Below are 17,093 nucleotides of genomic sequence, written 5' to 3' on the forward strand. Positions count from 1 at the left end.
ACACACACACACACACACACACACACACACACACACACAGGACCTATATACATGCAACCAATGGAGAGATGTCAGAGCGAGGGGGCTGCCAGTGACCGGCACCCCGAGCAGTTGGGGGTTCGGTGCCTTGCTCACCAGCACCTCGGCAGTGCCCAGGAGATGAACTGGCACATCTCCAGCCACCAGTCCACACTCCATTCAGGGTCCACACAGGTACTCGAACCAGCAACCCTCCAGTTCCCGGCCCAGTCACCTATGAACTGAGCTACTACCGCCCCGAATAAGTGAAGTTCCTGACAGCACTGAAACCCAATGACAATAATAATAATAATAATAATAATAAATGCTTCTTACCGTAATAATGCCGACTTAAACTTGCTTGCCGTAATCTGCTGAAGAGTTCTGGAGAGGTGAGAGAGGACTGAGTTACTCCAGGTTGTCATGATAAGATGATACAAGTCACAAGTAACAAAAACTGCAGTAATTCTACTGAATACTAAGCACCTCTATGAAACCTATGTTTTGTTCTGTGACTCTGCGTCCTCTCAAACTGGTTCGAGTCTGGATTAATCCCACTGGTGCTTTGAGTGGGTTGAGTCCGGTCTGGATCAGGCAGAACTCCTGGTAATGGATCGGAATAATTTCTGCCGGCGTCATCCTGCTGGATGGATGGGTCCTGGTCATCATTTTCTGATATTTTAAAATAAAGTTTAGAAAAGAATGAGTCAGACATGATCTTTCAGGTGGGATAACAAACACATTATCCTTTAAACATGTTGGAAAGAAAGATCCTTGTGAACGCACCATAGACAATATTGTCGTTGCCTGCTCCTGTAGGAAAAGGAAACACATTGTGTAAAGGGATTTTAAATAACACAACAGAAATACTACTTGTCCTAGTCAACATGTGCATTACATACGCTTTATAATATCCATTAAAGTAACTGTGTGTTTGAGCACCTGCAGTGAGACATTATATGAAGCGTCTTGAAGGAATGTTTGGATATTTTGGGAAATATGCTTGTTTGCTTTCTTGCCAAGAGTTATAAGAGTAGATCGATACCACGCTCATATCAATCTGGTAAACATATATTCCCATTCTATTTTAGCTTAACACAAAGACTAGAACTAGGGGAAATAACTAGCCTGGCTCTGTTTAAAGTTTTTAAAAATCCAATTAAAACGTCATATTTCATATTTCCCACGGATCAAACCAACAAAATATGCACAGTTGTGTTAATAGCCTACGCTTCAGAGGTGTTAGTGGGTGGATTTTTTTTTTTTTTTGTGGCGGATGTTATTTTTACCCGGGTGTCAGTAGCCAGCAATAGGCCTCTAACTTATAAGATGCCTTAACTGGCTGTACTGTACTGTGTTTTAATGTGCTCTTATAAAAGTAACTGTGTGCCAAGCAACAGTAAATGTAAAAGTATTGCTTACCCTCAGTACCTGCACCTTCAGGGTTGTTTGTTTGGTCCTGGTCATTACAACACGCTGAAAAAAATGTTTTATTTTAAAACCAACCAATCAATCAAATGGAATAATAAACTGCAACTATTCTTCTATCATCTGTGTGGGCGGAGAGTGCCAGACCGGGCAAGTACTCACATATGGACTTCATGCAGCAGTAGCCACCGACACTCAGCAAGATGAAAGCAGCAACGCAAACACAGACGAGAATCAGTAGCCTCATCTCGTCGCTCAGAGAACCTGCATGATAAGCTGTGGTTTCAGAAGGATGTATTTCACAGGAAGCTCTCGCTTCTCACTTGACCTGTCTCGTGTTTGTGTCTCTATTGTATTTAGGCTACAACGTGTGTGACCATGGAAAGGAAGTAGGTAGCAGTCTCAGTATTGAGAAAGCATCACCTTCAAACTTTCAAACAGAAATCATTTTACCTCTTTCACCTGCCAACTCCACTTGAAGACACTCATGTCTCTGCTTACAGCGATAAAACCCCAGGTCAGAGTTGGTGAGCTCATCGATGCAGATGGAGTAGTTCCCCTCTGAACCCTCGTTTGGGAAAACTTTCACCCGACCATGTCTGGGGTCCAGGAACTCAATACGACCATCAGATGTGAGACGGACCAGATCCTTTCCAGTTGTGTGGGTCCATGACACCCAGTTGAGGTAACCTGAGGTAAAGTTGCATGGGAGGAGCACAGAGGAGCCAAGCGGAGCTCTGAGCGTGTGATTCTCACAAACATCTGAATCCTGCTCAGAGTTCTCAAGGTACGGCTCTTAACGGGAAGAGAGGAATACAAGAAAGTTTTAAGTTTAGATCACGTATCCCATGAACAAATAACAAGAGTACCATTCCTTATCACTGATGATGTTCAAAACTTTTGACTCTACCTTCAAATTAACCGTCATAATGTATTGTATATGTATTGAATGTATCTGGATAACAATTGTAAAAGCTAATTAAACAGAAAAGACTATAAAATAAAAAATATCTAACTGTATTAATCATTTAAAACACTGAAGTTTAAAAAAATGCTATATGCCCACAGATTCCTACAAATATGCCCAGTAATGTATTAATACTTACATTATGGTCCACTATACATAATAGACATATCCTGTCTCGTTGTCAACAGATTTACCAAGCTTTTGGTATGTAAATTCAAACATTCAAGCACAAATAAATCAAACTATTAATTTCATAAAAGACGTTAGGTTTTATACAAATTATATTTTCATTCTCTAGTTTTTACAGAGGGACTTACCATTTGAAGAAACACAAATAAAGCACAGCGCTAAAAAGAAGATCCACATGTCAGCACTCATTGTGAGCGTCTCATACAATGTTGCTGCATGCTAACCCCTCTGAGCATCATGGGACAAAACCACACGACCATGGGCTCACTCAGTCAGTCACGGAAGTACTTTCACTGTCTTTCAGTTTCACATGAACGACAGCCAAAATGTTGGAAACTACTGTTGTCTTTTTAAAGTGTAAAGTGATCATGTCAAACATTGAATTCAAATCAATAAATATTCATCTTCATGTAAATGAATGTGAGGAAATGGCCGGAGATCACTGTCTCCTCCAGACCACTTTCCGTTGATGCTTCTGGAGAAAGGGGTTGTGTGAAGACACATGAAAATGTTCTTCACCGAGGCTAATTAAAGCAAAGTAAGTGTACGTTTTATGTCAACCTAATATCAAGTCTGATTTCTCAATGAATATGACAAAAAACATTTCAAAAGAAATACTGATTAAATAGAAACATTCATATGGAAAAACTTCTTTGCAGTGCTGAGGTCAAGCCCCCACCACAGCGACTTCCTGGTTGATCCAATACGGATGTGCCAAAAACTGCAGTTCTCTGAGTAGCCACTAGGAGTAGTTTGCACTATAGAGCAGTTTCTCACTTACCCCTATATTAAACAGGCCGTATTCACAGCATCATTAAACCTATTTAAGGCCTGGTATAAAAAAACATTCTAGTCTGTATGTTAAGGTCATATCTCCATGACAACACTGAGGGGGGTGAATTTTTTTGTACCAGGCTAGTTTTTATCTTATTGGAAGTTAAAGTTTATGAATAACTAGGGGTGAGGCCTCTTGAGTGACAGCTAGCCACTGGCTGTAACTTCACCTTGGAGGCTAGTTGTCAGGATAGCATGTTAACTCCGTCATTTCGACCTTTACTGCGGTCACTCATGTGGTGGTGTTTCCATAAGTGACAAGATGGTTTGCTCTTCGATCAACTGTATAAACAGATGGTTTAAGAACACTGTTAACTCGGTTATGCTGATTAAATAGCCGCCCTTACACCATGACTTGCAATATAAATAAGCCCACTATCGATGGCACAAGAGGCTAATCGGGAGCACTGGGAGGATTCGGTCCATGAGGGTCAGTGTTTTACAGTCCATGGTACTGCGTTGAATATCATTTTAAATTATAGATCATAAATGATGCTGCCTGCACTTGACTCTCGGCGGAGCCGGTGTAATCTCCGCTAGAGACACGGAGTGCTGTGTGTCTCTACCCTCTAAAAAACCCTGTTCCTGTTAAAAAATAGAAAAACCACTCTCATTCCCCCCCTGTCCCGGAAAAAAATCACAACATCAACTCCCACTCTCGTTTATCTAGCGGCGTGTTCCGTTAGCCTAGCTCCTGGGCGTTGTAGCTAATGTTGCTAATTCTGTAAACGCCAGCCAGAAGAACATATCTCCCTTCCCACAACGTCTCATAAATGCCCTTTTTTGGTAGAAGGTAATGAGGAGGAATCAAATTCTGACAAGATGGTGGCTCCCAAAGGCGAGTACAATTGGATCAAGTCAAGAGAACGGGATGGAGAGGCTACATCCATTTTTTTATACAGTCTATGGCTGAAGTATATAATAGATAATTGCTTCATCTACTTTTCATTTATTAATATCGCTGTTGCATTTAAATGATCTCTACCCTGACTAACTGAAATAATAAAATGTTACACCAACGCGGGTGAGTCAACGCTCACTCAGAGCACCTGCATGATTGTTGTGGTTTCGCAAAGATGTATTTCACAGGAAGCTCTGGGTCATTCACATGTCCTCTCTCAGGTGGTTGTGACCATGGAAAGGGAGGAGGATGCATGTGTCTGCAAAGGCTGCTGCTCAGTTTTGGAAAGCATTACCTTCAAACTTTCAAACAGAAATCATTTTACCTCTTTCAGCAGCCAACTCCACTTGAAGACACTCATGTCTCTGCTTACAGCGATAAAACCCCAGGTCAGAGTTGGTGAGCTCATCGATGCAGATGGAGTAGTTCCCCTCTGAGCCCTGGTTTGGGAAGACTTTCACCCGACCATACCTGTGGTCCAGGAACTCAATGCGACCATCAGATGCGAGACGGACCAGATCCTTTCCAGTTGTGTGGGTCCATGACACCCAGTTGGGGTGACTTGGTGTAAAGTTGCATGGGAGGAGCACAGAGGAGCCAAGCGGAGCACTGAGTGCGTACTTTTCACAGACATCCGAATTCTGCTCAGAGTTCTCAAGGTACGGCTCTTAATATAAAATACACAATACAAGACAAGAACTAGTTTAAGTTTAGGTTGCTTATCTGATGGTCAAATAATCAAGAGTACCAATCCTTATCACTGAAGATGTTCAAAACGTTTGTAACTGTCTTCAAATTGACCGTCAGGGTTCAGAATAGATTTATAGAATGTATCTGGATAACAATCGTAAAGGCCAATTAGGTAGAAAAGACTAGAAAATGTAAAAAAAAAAATATATATATACAGTATATATAACTTAATTAAAGACGGATTATATTATTGAAAATATTTTTTTAAATACTATCTGCCCACAAATTCTTACAAATTATTCCATAATGTGTTATTACTAACATTATAGTCCACTATACTTAGTAGACATATGCACACATGTAAATTCAAATATCAAAGCACAAAAAAAATCTAACTATAAAGATAAAGCGATCATGTTTTATATAAATGATCTATATATTTAATTCTCTTATTATACAAACAGACTTACCATTTGAAGAAACACAAATAAAGCACAGGGCTAAAAAGAAGATCCCCATGTCAGCACTCATCGTGAGAATCTTGTACAGTGCTGCTGTATGCTAACCCCTGCGAACATCATGGGACAAAACCACAAGACCACCGGTTCAGGTTCATCGCAGAAGTGCTTTTGCCGTCTTTCACTTTCACATGAACGACAGCCAAAATGTCTGACGCTACTGTTGTCTTTTTAAAGTGCAAGGTGATCCTGGCAAACATTGAATTCAAATCAATAAATATTCATCTTTTACAACATGAACATGTAAATGAATGCAAGAAAAAGTACCGATATCGCTGTTCCATTTAAGTGACCTCAACCCTGACCACCTGAAACATCAAAAGGCCACGCCCACACAGATGAAGATCAGCGGCCTCATCTTTATAAGGAATTTAATAGGACCTTTAGATGTGAGACGGACCAGATCCATTCCAGGGGTTTGGACCAATAGAGAAAAAAATATAAAAACATATAGTTAAATAAACAATGTCGATATAAAAACTGAAAATTTAAATATATACATATAAAAAATAACATGGACATATTCAATTCAATTCAATTTTATTAAAATGCCAAATCATTACAAAAGGTATCTCAGGACACTTTACAGAGTATGGACCACACTCTATGACTTATTAATGATTTACATACGTAGACCCAACAATTCCCCTGTAGAGTACGGTGGCAATGCAAACCTTACCTATGATTCAATTAATTTCAATTCAATTTTATTTATAGTGCCAAATCATAACAAAAGTTATCTCACTTTACAGACTAGGTATAGACCACACTCTATGACTTATTTATGATTTACACCGACAACAACAGGCAGGAACGTCGGACAGACCCAGCTCTATGGAGGACAGCCATCTGTCTTGACAAAATCATCTTAAAAATAACAACATAGCTAAGGGCTCGTAAGCCCTAGCTGTAAGCTTTATCAAAGAGGAAAGTTTTGAGTTTACTCTTAAATATGGGGACAGTGTCTGCCTCCCGAATAACACTTGGGAGTCGGTTCCACAGGAGAGGAGCTTGGCAGCTGAAGGCTCTGTCTACCATTCTACTTTTGGAGACTCCAGGAACGACGAGTAGCCCTGCATTCTCAAGGCGCAGCGATCTAGTCGGGTAATACGGTACTATGAGCTCTTTAAGGGCGCGCTCACACTATCCTCCCGGACCGAGACCCGGACTTTAGGGTACTTGTCCCCCCTCCCTCTCCCCCCGCGCCCCAGCCCCGTTTGTACTCACACTACCAGGGCCTCGGCCAATACTTCTTGCTGTCCATATGTCATCACGCCGTAACACGTCACACGCATTGATCGCGTGTGTGTGGCTTTGTTTACAAATCTTTCCACAGACCTCGGAGTTTTTGTGCGTCTTGTCGACTGTTTTTGAATATTTTCATCCGACCAAATCTGCAGTAAACACTCCACCTCCGCATCACACCAACGTGAACCTTTCACCACCATTGTTGTTGTTGTTAAATGTCCGCGCATGGTCCGTCCTTCTATTTACATGTCCGAACAGGCGGACATAACGCTACTGCCGTAGGGCTCGTGCTCGTGCGCGTACACGTGCGCACGCTCGTGCTCGTACATGTGCAAACGGCTCCGCTAAAGCCCACCTCTTTCAAGCGGGCCGTGGCGGCCCAGCTGGCCCCAGTTGAGCGCGGAGCGGGTGCGCTCACACTACTTAAAGGTACTAGACTTTAGCTGAAAAACCGGTTTTGGCCGCGGCCAAAAGGATAATGTGATCACGCCCTAAGATCCGACGGAGCCTGACCAATAAGAGCTTTGTAGGTAAGAAGAAGGATCTTAAATTACTCTAAAGTATATATATATATATATATATATATATATATATATATATATATATGTATATACTCTATACTCTATACTCTAAGGCCAGTCTTATTTTGAAAATCCCACCTGGATATTGTGCTTCTTTCCTTGACGCTGTGTGTGTTTGGGAGGATGACGACGGCTCAGTACGAGTTAGTCCACCTCCTGTGAGAGGCTCTAGCTGTGTGTGTGTGTGTGTGTGTGTGTGTGTGTGTGTGTGTGTATGACTTATGCACTGACTGTCACAAGTGTCCACAGACAGCTGCAGGATGGCTGGGAGCCGCTTCAAAGGACGCTTTCTCTCCTTATTCGACTACAAAACGGAAAAATACATTGTTGCCAAAAATAAAAAAGTTGGAGTTTTGTACAGACTTATTCAGTTATCTATCATCGGTTACATCATAGGGTAAGTCAGTCAATTACGTCATGGCTTTAACGATTGTATTACCTCATTTACCATGTTATAAATGTAATAAATCATATTATACAGGCCAATATTAATTGGGCTAATTTATGAATCAATTGATGTCTGTGAGGAGTTTATGTTGGCTCTAACCGCACTGGATTTCATATATTTAATTATTTTTACTGTCTAAAAAAAACTTTAAATCAAGAAAGCTGTAAGACTAATTGAGTAAGTAAATAGAATATAGTCACAAGTGCTTAGGGACTACTTTTTCAAAATACATACATGCTATTCCTATGGTCAGCCGTGACAGGCAACAAGTATTGGTAAACATGAATAATTGTATAAAGTCTGGGACTGCACCATAGACACACAAAAACATTGTTCTAGTATTTCTGTAATGGTGTACTGTTTAGTCCTAGACCAAAAAGAATTAAAGCATCACTTTGAACTGTATGAGATTATATGAGTATAGTGATACCACAAAAATTAAAACTTACCTTTAAGTACAAACGTACATTTATTCTTATTGCTCTTAAACTCCTCTCTACCACAGGTGGGTTTTCATAAGCAAGAAAGGCTACCAGGAGACAGACGAGTCGATCGAGAGCTCTGTTATAACTAAAGTGAAGGGGGTCTCAGTGACAAACACCTCTGAGTCTGGTCTGCTGGTGTGGGGACCGGAGGACTATGTCATCCCACCACAGGTGAAAATATTTAGGGCTCAAGACTAACTGCTTACATTGGTTACACTAGTGCTTTTATCATTCAGGTGCCCCTAAAAATGTACCTGTACCACGCGTTGGATTGTTACACAGAGAACCATCTGTAAAGCTGGTTGGAGAAGGGAAGGCACTTTCAAAACATACCTGTGATACCAGGTGATTGGATAACGCATCTGTCTATCACGGGCTGCCAAAGTCGGGCGGGAGAAGATAAAAAGCGCCTGTTGCATCAAGAAAGCCTTCAGTGCCTTTCTCTGCTCTTCTTTCAATGAAGAAATAATCTCCAGTTCTGAAATAACTGATGCCATTTCAGGATCAACGTTAACCTCTGTGATCCTATGATTCTCATGTGTTCTTGCGAGAAAACAGCTGCCATGCAAGGCGTCCCAAAAAGTTTGCTGCGTTTTTACCAAGCCCCCACCAGAGCGACTTCCTGGTTGATCCAATACGGAATAAAGGCAGGATCGAGTGGCCACTAGGGCAGTTTGCATAATAGAGCAATTTCTCATTGACATTGTTAAACAGGCCGTTTTCACAGCATAATTAAAACTATTTAAGGCCTGGTTTAACAAAACATTCTAGTCTGTATGTGTAGGTCATATCTCCATGACAACACTGAGGGGGGTGAATTTTTTTTTTACCAGGCTTGTTTTTATTTTATTGGAGGTTAAAGTTTATGAATAATTAGGGGTGTGGTCTCTTGAGTGACAGCTATCCGCTGAACCTCACTTCCCCTCAGAGGTATACGTCAGCCAGATGGACGTATGTCCCTCCCCCAAACATCACATTCATTCCCGATTTTGGTAAGAGGGAATGAGACGGATTAAAAATCTGACAAGATGGCGAGTACGATTGGATCAAGTTGAGAGAACGGACCCCGACGGGTACACTATGTCAATTTTTTATACAGTCAATGGTTTTTAAGCGTTACATTAATTTTCACTTCAAGTAGTGCATACACCGCACTCTTTACAATAAATGCAATGCAGAATTTTGGCCATTTTAGGATTTCAGAGCCACAGAAATTGAACGAGCCATTCCTTTTGCATAAGGCATATATTTTGGGCCAGGTCATGGATCGGTTACCTTCGCTGATGGACAGTTGTAACGGGCACAGCAATAGTTTTCCTCATGTTTGAATCACAAGGAGGAGTAAAGTGCACCTGCTAAATGGTGAGATCCATTTAGCAGGTGCAAGATTTTTGGTTGCGCTCTGTAGCACCAATATGTACAAACATTAAAACACTTCATGCTGGCTTAACTAAGAACTTAACAAAAGGTCCTTTTTAGGCTTTTGCTTGATTGAAACCTTTATTTAAAAAGGGAGCGTCGTTCAGAGCAAGCCTTCTTTTTTTTAAGTGACGCCCTGATTGAATCCTATACCTGCTTGAATTCATGGATGAAGCAGTATTTAACTGAACTGCAGTGAAGTGAGTGATGGGTCACCCAGGCAGGACTGCTTGAATTAAAGGAGAAGTTCAACATTTTGGGAATTGTTCGCTTTCTTGCAGAAAGTTGGATGAGAGGGCGACACAGGCAGGCTTAAGTCAACATAAAACAGGTTTCACACTGTCTCACAGTGTGGTCGGGGTGCTGGACAGTATGTAAACGCTGAGAGGGACAGGTCTGCAGGCAGGAGCAGGGTCACTTGATCGCCTGTGGTGGGACCATTTGAAGATACAGACTTTAAGGCTGAGGAGGGAGATGATGTCAACATAAAAACCAATTCACAGTGTTTTCTCTACATCTAGGGTGAAGCTGTTCTGTTTGTTGTTACCAATTTCTTAGAGACACCAAACCAGAAACTGGGATACTGTGCTGAGGTAAGAATACAAAAAAGTGAGTGTGATAGAATAATAAATGTCTTAATAATCTTACTCAAGTGTGGTTTTCATATACTCTTTATACCGCTGCTTTTACTTAAATCCAAGCTCTGAGTACTTATTGCACCACCGGTTAAACTTGTCATGCTGTTATTTGGCCACGTTTTCACCGATTCTTGCACTTGCCATGAGTCACCACGATGCACCGCATTCAATTTTGAGACAAACGTGTTTATGTTCACTGGTAGGATATAAAATTGTATGAGTATCAGCTTGCTGGGGGGCATGATGTGCTGTTTGGACAATCTCTCTGCAAGACACCACTCAGCTCGCACTTTAAAGCTGACTAAGTATATATATATATTTAAGGTTACTATATTTACTCTTCACTGTTTACTGTGTGATCACCTGGAAATTATTCCAGCCTGTCACATGTCAAAGATACAGTGGACCATGTGTGACTGGGGTTAGGAAAGAAATGAAAAAGTCTTGATACTCTTATCTTAGCCAACCAGCTACCAGAAGCACTACAAAACAGTTAATAATAAAAACAGAGGTTGAAGAAGTCAGTTTTGAGACAAACGTGTTTATGTTCACTGGTAGGATATTAAATTGTATGAGTAACAGCTTGCTGGAGGGCATGATGTGCTGTTTGGACAATCTCTCTGCAAGACACCGCTCAGCTCGCACTTTAAAGCTGACTAAGTATATATATATATTTAAGGTTACTTTATTTACTCTTCACTTTTTACCGTGTGATCACCTGGAAACTATTCCAGCCTGTCACATGTCAAAGATACAGTGGACCATGTGTGACTGGGGTTAGGAAAGAAATGAAAAAGTCTTGATACTCTTATCTTAGTCCAACCAGCTACCAGAAGCACTACAAAACAGTTAATAATAAAAACAGAGGTTGAAGAAGTCAGTTACACATTGCAGTTACCCCCTAAAGTCATGATGTAATTTAGAAGGTTGCAAATCATACGTGTATTGTGCACAAGGAGCAGAAAAGCAGACAGTAACATGGCACATAGCTGATCTGTAGTCTCCTGGTTACTGATGGCTCTGGGGTGGCACAGCCAATCACAGCCGGGAGAGCACTGGTCTGCATTTTCTTCACAGCGCTCAGTCATAACAAAAGAAAAGGCTGTGTGTGTGTCATTGGTGTGGTTCGTCATTTCTCTCAGCTATATCTTTAGCGGCACCTTTCCAGAGGTTCCCTGGTATGTAAACTCTGCCTCTCTTGGTCTCTTGGTTCTGCCTTACTGCAGCAGCCAAGAAGAGTAGCAATCATTAAACACTGCTCTTGTTTACATTTTGGCACTCAGCTGCAGTGCCCCTGCTTCTGAAAGGCTGCCTCACTTGAGTGGGAACTGTCATTTATCATGTTCCAGTCAAATCTCACCAAAACAAGAGTTTATGCAAAGGGCACAGACATGCATCCATAAATAATCCCCAACTCCATTTTTACTTTCATATTACTGGTGTTGCAAGGAAAGAGAAGCCCCATACCTTTATTTGAAAGCATTGTCACACGCCAGCTAGAGCAAAGAGGTTGGCAAATCAACTTCTGCTGGATGTTCCCAGGGACCAGGCTCAAATCCAGAGATCTGCCAAAACCTGAAACCTGACAAAATCTAAAATTTGATAAATAGATAAATAACTCAATCATTGGTCATTTAATGTACTAAAATAACATTAAAAATACATTGAGGTAATAATTATTGATAAAATTTGACATTAATTGATATTTCTGTTTTACTACGCATCTTTATTTATTTACCTTTGCATTAATTCTGCTTAGCACTGCAGTCAAGCTTCAATGTATAAAGAGAATGATACAGAATTAAATAATTTAATGAATAGATTAATTAACAAATATATTTAAAAAAAAACATTAAAAAAAACAACATTTTTAAATATAATACAAATACAAAGGTCAATAAATAAAGAAGATTAACAAATGCCTACAATATTATTCAGTGGACATTGTATGCTAGTGAGTGAAAAAATCAAAGTGATGAAATACTGAGTTAAAAAAAGACTTTTGTCAAAATCATGAGCCAAAATGTGCCAAACTATCTCATTATTTTGACCTGTGCCTTGTTTTCTACTGTGGCATTTGTTGTCAGAGCCCCAAAGTGCTGGATGGTCACTGTGGAGAGGATGAGGACTGTGAAGAGGGGCAAATGGTAGTGGCTGGTAACGGTAAGAGAGAAACATCCCTGATTTTAATTTGCCATTAAGTTGGTCAGCTTAGTGCCATTCTGAAATCTGACTTAGGGCTAAATTCAACAAGGTTACATTCTCTCTCGTTGACATGGGGTTTTCCAGATAAAGGAAAATGAGTGCAAGTGAAAACGCAAGTGGTTAAGATAAGGATAAGGGATGTTCTGACTGGTAATAAGTTTCTGTGTATTCTTTCACTCCATGTTATGACAAGACGTTTGGAAATTACAGCATGATTCTCATTTGAAGTGATTCTGTGTAATCCACATAAGCTGTGTGACTATGTTACTGTTTTTCTGAAGGAATTATGAGTGGACGATGCTTAAGAAAAGAGGGAAACTCCTCTGGTACCTGTGAAATCTACGGCACCTGTGAAATCTACGGCTGGTGTCCAGTTGAAAGAAAATTCAAACCACAGTACGGAGCAATGCAGCTACAAAGAACACACACACGGACAAACGGGACAATATATATGAGCAAAATGCAAATAAAAAGTAATATCAGTGTCACATGTTGACCTGAACAATGCAATGGCACTACAAAACAGTAAAAATCATCTTGTTTTTTCTTATTTTTCTTCACTTTAACTATTCAAAACATCCAGTCTATCAAAGTAAATATTTCTTATAGGCACTGGGACTGTGTACTAGGCTGTGTCGTCATACATCAATTGAGCCATTTGACAGGTGACACCTTTCTCTAGCTGATCTTTAGCTAACCTTTAAACTGCCTTTAACTACTACACTAACCTAAGCAAAGAGCAGATACTCAGCAGCATTAACATCTATCTACACTGAGTCTGTTAACACTAACTTGCTGTGGCTGGCTCAACCAGTTTGAGAGATAACCCTGTTATTTCCCCACAACTGTCACTGTATGAGAAACTTAACATAACTCATGTCTATTAACCTGTTTCACCAAATTACAAAAACACTTTTTTTTAACAAGGTAAAGAATGTGCGGTACTTATTTTCCCATCCTCTTTTTCTTTTTACAGAGCGCCTCTGCTGACAAACGCTGAAAACTTCACCATCTACATCAAGAATTTCATCCAATTTTCAAAATTCGCATTTTCAAAGTAAGTGCTCAACTCTTTTTGTACTGCTTGGTTAATTGGAACCAGTTTTGTACAGTGAGCAGTGCACACTTACTATATGCACTACTGCGCGTTTCTTAATTCTGAGGTCCAACGTTCGCGAAGGGTTTGATGACTCCTATTTGAGGAAATGCCGATTCGATGAGGAGCATGACATCTACTGCCCGATCTTTCGCCTGGGTGACATCACCAGACGGGCCGGATACAACTTCCAGGACATGGCCACATTTGTCAGTATTATTCTTTTTTTTTCACTTAATTTATTTAGCTTTTGTGTTTTTCAGAACATCTGATCCACTATCTCCAGCGTCATGATCCAGTGATTATTGAGACAAAACAAATTTATTTTATGGTTTTCTCTCAAAAAAAAATAACACAGAAAAGTGAATTCTGTCGCCTACTGAAAGAAACACAATGTTTTCCAATAATGAACAGATATTTTTGTTTGATGTTGACGGAATAAAACGAAAATACAATCTGTTAATGTGGCAGTGGTACCAGATTGGTACTGGGTATCAGCAAGTACCCTGAACTGAGGTACTTGCATTGGGAGACGAAATGTTGGACAGGTGCATCCCGAATGGTTAACATGGTGGTTGTGAGTCTACACTTCATTCCACTTATTTGTCATTATTCAGGCACATTTATACCACAGTCATTTCAATAATCTGGACAGAACACTTGGATAGAGTAAGATAGGAAATGTTAGGAAGTGCCGTGAATAAAGGCAGATTAATTAAATTTATTTTCATTTTAGTGTTGTTTAATGTATTTACATGGCTTAAGACATGCTCTGGTGTCGTGTACTCATTATGATATGTATAATGTGTTTTCCAGGGTGGCTCCATTGGTGTTATGATACACTGGGACTGTGACCTTGACAAAGGCTTCTCAAACTGCCATCCAGAGTACCAGTTTACTCGTCTAGACATCAGCCAAGACAAGACCACCTCATCAGGATTTAACTTCAGGTGTAGACTATATATGCGGTATAACATACAGGATATATATAGGTCATGCTCCTCATCAAATCTGCATATGTATATATATATATATATATAAATAATTTATTTATTTATTATAGATATATATACTGTATATATATATTTTTTTGAGAGTGAATGTCACTGCGCCTTCTTTTTTTAATCTATTATTATCTATTATAAGCAGCCTTAATGAAAGAAGAACTACTTTAAAGCAGGTTTCTTTTCTGGGCTAAGTTACATGTTATCTGCATTTACTAAACTGGTATTGGAACAACTCGACTACAGACACTGTCTAAGTTCATGTTGCTGTCACAAATATTTCTCATTTTCTTGAACAGTGTAATTATATTTATTTAGAATTGATATAAATTTAATTTGGAGATAGGACAAATTCTCTTAATTGTGTCTTTGTCTTTTGTCCCCCCCTCACAGACATGCTCGGTATTTCAAAAATGCTGCTGGTGAGAGCTACCGATCTCTATTCAAAGTCTATGGTATCCGATTTAGCATCATGGTGCATGGAAAGGTAAATAGGTTTTACAGGGTCAAAGCATGAAATAATGAAATACTGTCTGCTCTTTCAAAGTTCCACAGGGCTCAATTCTGGGGCCTCTTCTGTTTAACATTGACACATTTCCACTTCAGATTATGGAAAACATCAAATTAATTTGCCATGTATATGCAGACGACACACATTTACACAACAGTATCACCAGGGGACTATGGTCCAATACAAGAACGAAGTGTAACAAAACTAATGATTGGATGTGCCAGAACTTTCTTCATTAACAAAGACAAAACGGACTGAGTTGTCTCTGGAGCCAAAGAGGAATGATTTAAAGTCAGCACTTAATGACTTTTAATCTCACAGCTTCAATCAGCAATGCTAAAAACCATGGACCAAGTCAGAGAACTGCTAGACAATAACTAAGTCAGCCAATTATGACAGGAGATTATAAGAACATATCAATACTTAAAGGATTTATGTCTCAGTGCGCCCCCCCCCCCCCCCCCCTCTAAAAATATAAGTCCAAGATGGTGGCTCAAATCACAGTTCAGAGGTCAAATAATTTATTTCAATATGCATTGCTAATTTTCTGCAACCGTGTGAGCCTTCCGGACCAATCAGGTCGCTTTAGTCACCACGTATCTGGAACAAACTGCCAGAAACCGTCTGGTCTGCTGTAACTCTCTTTTCTGTTGGACATTGCTTTTTATTAAATTAAATTGTGATTAACTTCTTAAACTGCACTGTAACTTGTATTCTTGTTTTTATACCTGTCTTGTTCTTTTTTTTTCTAAGCTTGTTTTTATTTTCTATTCTATTTAATGCTAGTTTTTTTTAAACGATTTTTGTTTAAAACCACATCTCTTCCATTTCTGCTGTTATTCATAGGCTGGGATGTTCAGCATCATCCCAACAGCCATCAATGTTGGTTCAGGACTGGCTTTGATGGGGGCTGTAAGTATCATTGAAAATAATATGTTAAAATGCTTTTTACTGCATTGTTCTGCACATGATTTTGTTTTGTATTTAGTCAGATGTGACAGTCAAATCACCGAATAAAACTTTATTTAACAGGGAGCTGTCATCTGTGACATGGTCCTTCTCTACCTGATGAAGAAGGGCAACGCTTATCGAATGAGGAAGTTTGAAGAAGCAGAGTTTTTAAGGAAAGCGACACCCACGTACAGATGCAGACTTTTCTTTGTATTATTATATATAGTTAAGCATCACTGTAGCACTAATTAGACTAATTTCAATGAGGGTGATGGGCTCATAAATATAGGATTGAGAGGAATAGGCTTAGGTCAAACTAAACTACAATCCACGGTTATGTAAGGATACAGTGCTACATGTGTCATTGATGTTTTAATGTCACTGCATGCATGTGCTGAATTTTGGATAATGATATGGTGAGTGACTTCATGCCAGCCCTCAATTTTAAATGAATAATAAAGCCCTACCTCTAATTTATAATAACCTATTGTTGATATGGATGATAGAAACCCAAGTTAACCATGTGGAATTGAAACATTTAAGCTGTCCTTGACTAGTGTAATGCTGGTATGACACATGGCCGATCTGCAAAAAATAAATAATGCTATCTCTCTGTTCCACAGACGTAAGAAATCCACACCTGAAGACAACAGCGTGGAAGACACAAAGGAGCAGGAGAATCTGACGTCTTAGTACTTTGACCATGTGTCCCTTGGTCAGGTCACACCCATTTTCAAACGTGATCTTTTGATCTCAACACACCTGTGATGTTTCGTGACTGTATCTTGTACAGTTGCTTTTGCAGTGAAAATATGTCCACAGACAGACAGACGGACAGACAGACAGACATATTAAAACAAAATAATCAAAACCGCTTCTGTGCTAGTTTCCGCTACAGTAAATTTCTCCAAGACCAAATATTGCCATGATGACACACACACACACACACACACACACACACA

At 39.8% G+C, this 17,093-nt stretch overlaps 1 protein-coding gene across 1 annotated transcript; it reads left to right on the forward strand.

The window, feature by feature from the left end:
* Positions 1-7,634: 7,634 nt before the first annotated feature.
* On the forward strand, positions 7,635-16,824 carry LOC310947385 (P2X purinoceptor 5-like; the record flags this gene model as incomplete). The annotated part of the gene is made up of 12 exons (XM_083914175.1): positions 7,635-7,771; positions 8,328-8,478; positions 10,248-10,319; positions 12,452-12,527; positions 12,851-12,965; positions 13,546-13,626; positions 13,733-13,874; positions 14,482-14,615; positions 15,063-15,156; positions 16,027-16,092; positions 16,213-16,319; positions 16,755-16,824. The coding sequence occupies 12 exons, from the start codon at positions 7,635-7,637 to the stop codon at positions 16,822-16,824; spliced, it is 1,245 nt and encodes a 414-aa protein (XP_083770301.1).
* Positions 16,825-17,093: the final 269 nt, after the last annotated feature.

This window comes from Echiichthys vipera (genome assembly GCF_963691815.1).
Source record: "Echiichthys vipera genome assembly, chromosome: 5".
NCBI lineage: Eukaryota > Metazoa > Chordata > Actinopteri > Perciformes > Trachinidae > Echiichthys > Echiichthys vipera.